The sequence below is a fragment of the Panthera pardus genome, unplaced genomic scaffold, assembly GCF_024362965.1.
Source record: "Panthera pardus isolate Hobbes unplaced genomic scaffold, ASM2436296v1 HiC_scaffold_22, whole genome shotgun sequence".
Classification (NCBI taxonomy): Eukaryota; Metazoa; Chordata; class Mammalia; order Carnivora; family Felidae; genus Panthera; species Panthera pardus.
Genome location: NW_026526788.1, coordinates 21,269,273 through 21,275,272, shown reverse-complemented (window position 1 = coordinate 21,275,272; position 6,000 = coordinate 21,269,273). Strand labels below are relative to the sequence as shown.

Genomic DNA, 6,000 nt, shown 5'->3' with positions numbered 1-6,000 from the left:
CCGGGTTTCCTTTTCCCGGGAGCCGGCGCGAGCCCGGAAGAGGCTGGGCGTCTGGGGGCTTAGGTCGGGGGGCCGGGAGGCCCTCCTTCGGAACACGTGCGGCCAGCGCGCAGCTGGTGCGAGGGCTGACCTGGCCTTCCCGCCCCGGCTGGGCCCGCGAGTTCCTGGCCCGCCGGCAGGCGCCGGGAGGCGGGCCGCGGCGGTGGCGGCGGGCGGGTCCCGGAGCTTTCGGCCAGCTCTTTAGGGCGGCCTAGCGAGCGCGCCAGGCCCGGCTGGAGCGAGCCCCAGTGCAGTACTGCCCGAGCCCGGGCGGGGTCTCTGTTCTCTGGCAGAGGAGGTCCCTTGGCAGCGGGAAGCTCCCTCTCTTTCTCTCGCCGCCGCTCGGAGTCTGCGCCCTGCTGCCAGGCGCCCAGCTCGGCGCTCCCCTGTGCTCGCCCGGCGCCCACTCATTCGCAGCCCGGCCTTCGTCGCCGCCGCCTCCCTGCTCCTCCTCCTCCTCCTCCTCCTCCTTTCCCCAGCCCGCCGCGGCCATGGCGGACAGCGCCAGCGAGAGCGACACGGACGGGGCGGGGGGCAACAGCAGCAGCTCGGCCGCCATGCAGTCGTCCTGCTCATCGACCTCGGGCGGCGGCGGTGGCGGTGGCGGCGGGGGAGGCGGCGGCGGTGGGAAGTCGGGGGGCATTGTCATCTCGCCGTTCCGCCTGGAGGAGCTCACCAACCGCCTGGCCTCGCTGCAGCAGGAGAACAAGGTGCTGAAGATCGAGCTGGAGACCTACAAACTCAAGTGCAAGGCGCTGCAGGAGGAAAACCGCGACCTGCGCAAAGCCAGCGTGACCATCGTGAGTTGCTCCCCCGGGGGGCGCGCCGCGGCGCCGACCTCCGCCCGCCTCCGGGAGAGGTTGCACCTGGACCGGGCAGCCCCCGAACTCACCGAGCCTTCCGGGGACCTGCAGCGAGCACACTCTGCCAAGAACTGCTGGCCCCTGGAGGGTCGGGGAGAGGGAGGTGTCCCTTTGGGGCCACGCGAGTCTGGCCTCCCTCAGGGGTCAGGCCCCTCGCGGGGTGCGGGAGAAAGCTGCTGGGACAACCACCCACATTTTCTTTTCGCCACTGGGGAGGAGGCCCCTCCCGGGCAGTGCTGGAGACTGGTGGCGTGGCTGGGGGGCGGGGTGGGACTTTTTTTTTTTTTTTTTTCCAGTCACATTGTGCCTGAGGTGTACGTCCAGAATCTGGGGACCCCTAGGCTGTGGGAGAGGGAGGAAGCCGGATTAGGTTCCGGGGGCCTGCCTTAGGGTGCGGGGGTTGCGTAGCTGGGCTGGGCATTTCGCTGGCATCTGTACGGCGCTAGCTTGATCGCCCGGGGAGGGGGCGGGAGAGAGTGGCTGGGAATCCGGGAAGTGGAGTTTTCTGGCCAGGATTGAGAGGGAAGGGCGGGTACCGGAGCTGATGCTCCCACCTCCGTTGGAAGTCCTTTCCTTGGTTCGGGTTGAGTGTAGGGGGTGCCAGCGGCAGTGCACAGCCTGGAGAATGCAGCATCTTACACTAAACCTGGACAGAGTGAAGGGTGTGCAGCTTGGACAGGCTGAAACCGTGAAGGGTATCGACTGACTCCTTTTCCCTTGCGGAGGAGGATGTACGTGTGTTTGCTTCATTGGTGGTGGAGTGTCTAGGGATATTTAGCCTCTGAGTCCAGATACTTGATGAGAGAACAGACTGTCTGTTCTGTTTCCACCTGGCGCCCGAGGCTCACCCGAAGAGGGTAAGATTAGGTGTGTAGTCTCCCTCCTAGCGAAGCAGGCGGTTAGAAAGGCCACTATAGCCGTGATGAGGCGAAACATAACTGGAAAAAGTACACCGTGTGCTCTCACCTAATATCCCTGCCAGCTAGCCACATCATTAACATGCAGAATCCCCATACAGACAACTCTATTCAGATCAAAACAGTTTCCCAGCCAGGAGCTGAGAAGAAAATGTCAAGAAATCAAGGGCATAAATTACCATAGTTGCTGCACCATAGCTGATGAGACTGAACCTTCAGATGGAGAAAAAAGCATGAATTTGGGAATGGATCAAAGATGACAGTCTGGAAATGAAACGGGGCAAGTTTAGGATGCCCCTGTGCCAGAAAAAGTCTTCAGCAGAGAAGTGAGTGTGTATGTGTGAGTGGGTGTGTATGCTCCCCCAGTGCTAGCTCATACATGGGACCTGGATGGCATTCTGAATTTGCTTTAGAAGCAGATTTCCACCAAAGTTTCAGTGTGATTGGCAGCCTAAATAGAAATTGATTATAGAAAGACACTTTGCATGCTCAAATCCAGTCCTGGTGAATGGAATGGGAACAACATTCACGCATTTCCAGACTGTCAAGTTCTTGAAGTGCCCTTTTGGTTAGGAAGAGGGAGGAATTTGCAGAGGCAGCCACTTCCAAGCCTTCTCTAGCTTTCTTGGCCAAGAGAGAGGTCTCTGCTGAGTGGGGGTTTGAGAAGAGGGGGAAGTTGGTGGAAGCAGTTTATTTAAGGTTTGAGTTAGTAAATGAGAGGGTTAGTCTCTCGGAGAATGTGAACCATAGAAAGTAGTAAAACTTATATGAAACAGAATCTCTAGCCTCTTGTATACAGTGAGCAATTCAGGCTGTTTTTGTTTGTTTGGGAGAGAGGATTAGGGGTGGAGATACTGTGAAAGGGTATCTGTTTGACAGTTGACCGTATTATAAGTAGGTCTGTAAATTATACACAAACACGTTGGCTTCACATGGACAAATGTGTTCATTCCTGGTGCATAAGATCGGAGGCCTTCTGAACACTTGGTTTGAAGAGTGTGTGAGGTGGTAGCTTTATTTCTTAGCACTTACCCTCAGCTAAAACTGACACCCCACCAGATATACTTTGTGAAATGTGGCCGTACTGAGTAGAGTTTTAATATTGTTTTAGATGACAGCCTACAAGTACCTTTTGGTACTCAGTTCTTCTTTGATCTCTAATTCATACTTTCAAGGAAACAAAAATGCTTGTGGTTTACCTGGTTCCTTAGTATTTGACAGGTGTTATTAAGGCAAATGCAGAGAAGAGTTCTTTTAAGCTTTTGAGAATTTTGGACCCAGGTTGTGTTGAAGTGGGCTTGACCTCTCATGTATGCAATATGGGAGGAGAGATGTGTGTGACTATGTGAAATGGGTCTGTGGGTGTAAGGAGCCCATTGAACAATACTGTGTCGTAATTTCTGTCAAGGTTAAGCTGGACAACTCCTAACAACTCTAAGTTAAACATAGCCCTTATTAGTAGTTGCCTAGAAAGTTTGTGATAAGGCCTATATTCAATTCAATGAAGGCCTTGCTAGATTTTTCATATTTTAGTTAATTTAAAGGGAAGATGGTGTCCTAATCCTATTACTTGCTCTCCTGGTGCTTATTAGTTCCTTTACTTACAATATTAACTTTAATATTCTTGAGCACTAAAGGTGATTGTGAGTGTCTTTCCTTTTCCCTGCATATGTCCAGGAAGGTACACTGCTAATCAGCCACACTGTGGAAGAGTGTGGCTCTTTTTTTTTTTTTTTTTTAGCAGCTTATTTTTTTAGAGTAGTTTTAGGTTTGCAGCAAAATTGAGGGGAAAGTACAGAGATTTCTCACATATTCCTTGTCCTTCCCCTCCCCCATTATCAACACTCTCCACCAGAGTGGTGCATTTGTTCCAACTGATGAACCAACTTTGACCCATCATAATCACCCAAAGTCCTTAGTTTACATTAGGGTTCATCTTGGTGTTTGTACATTCTGTGGGTTTGGACAAATGTATAATGACACATATCTACTATTGTAGTATCCTGCAGAGTAGACCAAGTACTTTAAAACTCCTCTGTGCTTTGCCTTCTCATCCCTCCCTAACCTAGCACCCACTGATTTTTTTTTTACTGTCTTCATAGTAATCCATTAACCTGTGAAGGACTTAGTTGTTTCCAAGTTTTGGCAATTAAGAGTAGAGCTGCACCAGACATCTGTGTGCAGGGCATTGTGTGGACAAAAGATTTCAGCTGTTTTGAGTAAATACCAAAGAGTGCAATTACTGGATTGTATGGTTAGAGTATTTTTGTTAAGCAGCGGCTCAATTGTCTTTCCAAAGTGGCTGTACCATGTTGCATTCCTACCAGGAGTGAGTGAGCATTCCTGTTGATCCACATACTTGTCAGCTTTTGCTGTTGTCATTGTTTTGGATTTTGGCCATTCTGATAGGTGTGTAGGTACCTCATTGTTGTGCCCTCTTTTAAAAACCAGTCCAAAGGCTAGTAGAAATCTTAACTAGTGATCATTTCTGTGTATTTTGGTATATAAATGCTTACTTGGATCAAGCTACCTATTTAATAAAGGACTGGTTTCATGGGTTCCTGTTCTCAGCATCTGTATGATAAAGTTAAACATTATCTCTAGGGAAGAATCAACTGGATGAGGCCTTTCATCCGTGTGTCCAAGTGCCTGGTGCATCTGGGAGTCACGAGCTTGCCCCTTGTATGTTTCACTTGGGGCTTATGCGAAGAGTGGAATGTTTTGAGTGATTATCCAATTTCTCCCAGTAAATCAGCAGTGGAACCAGGATGCTGATTATAGCTCATAATTTCTTCTTTGGCGTGGAGAAAATACACAAAAAGCAAATGCTCAGTCAGTCTGTTGAATAGCTTTTATATGTTAGGCTAGATTTATCCTGCTTTTATTGTGGGTGAAAATGTAATTGGAGATGATCTGATTCATTGTAGTAAGAGGTGTCCAGCGGTGGTGGTCTCTGAGATGAGGAAGTGCTATAATGGGCGTTAGTTGGATGGTTTTACAGTTCTAGATGAGCTGCTAGTATTCTCAGTATAAGTGGAGCTTTCACCTGGCATGGCTGGTCTCTAAGGCGTATGCCTTTTCTAGACTGGTTCAGACCTAATAGCATGTGTCTGGTTTGAAAATAAAGGCCTAGTATTTGAGTATCTTTCTCTAACTATAAAGTTCTTTATTATAGAACTTTAGGGAAATACAGAAATACAAAGGAATTTTGAAGTTACAGTAGAAAAACAGGTTTGTATGGCATGATTAGAAAGCCTGGCTATTTTAAACATCGACAGTGTAATCGTTTCATTAACCAATAAAATCTTCCATATAGTAAATGTTGTGGATTTGGGGTTATTTACTCTGGAAGCTTAATACACTATTTTCCATTTTTAAGACTTCATTTTGGCAGACTCTGAAGCTGTCAGATTGACATTGCCCTTGTAAAGAGGTGTGGTGTATGTCTTTTTTTGTTGTTGTTAAAATTTTCCCCCCTTAGATTCTTAATGGAAAACACCCAGCTTTAGACAGAACTTTGAGAACGTCTGACCTCACAGTTAGGTCTAATTGTACATGGTTCAGTTTTGTTACAAAGGCTGTATGGTTAGTTTTCTTCTGCAGTTGAAATTCTTCATGTTGATGTCTCTTCTGTTTCATAATGTAATTGTATTTGATTAAAAAAACCCAGAATGTTGGAGGAGATTGTGACAGTCTTTTGCAGTGTTCCTTTTGTTTTGCTGGGGTGGGAGAATCACCAGTACCTGGTTTGCAGTGACTCTTGTTCAAGACCAGAGACACTGGCCTACAGCAAAAATCTGAAACTAGTCATTGCCTGTTTAAAAACATTCAGTGGCTCTCCATTACCCTCTGGATCCAGGTAAACTTTCTGTGGTTTACCAGGCCCTTCTTGCTCTGGCCCCTGCTTGCTTCACACACCTACCCCTCAACGTCTAGAAGCTCTCACTTGGTTGAACTGCTAGTTGCTGGAATTTCAATAGGTCTCTCTGACTCCTCTGGGATAGACTTCCTGCCCTTAATCCTATCCCTGACTCCTCCCTTCCCTTCTACCTCGTAGATCCTAGTAGACTATACTACCTTTTCCACCCCCACCCCAGTGCGCATTGCCACTGCCTCTGTACCAGCCACACAGTGGGCTTTGTGCCCATTCATGTGCTCCCACAGGACCCATCTGTCACTCC

At 48.8% G+C, this 6,000-nt stretch overlaps 1 protein-coding gene across 1 annotated transcript in view; it reads left to right on the top strand.

Moving 5' to 3' along the window:
- Positions 1-205: 205 nt before the first annotated feature.
- The window catches only part of CCDC6 (coiled-coil domain containing 6), a 107,915-nt gene continuing 102,120 nt past the window's right edge, over positions 206-6,000 (top strand). The window contains exon 1 of the mRNA XM_019444228.2: positions 206-839. Coding sequence (XP_019299773.1) covers positions 531-839 — 309 coding nt within the window. The 5' untranslated portion in view covers positions 206-530. The remainder of the gene's footprint in view (positions 840-6,000) is intronic.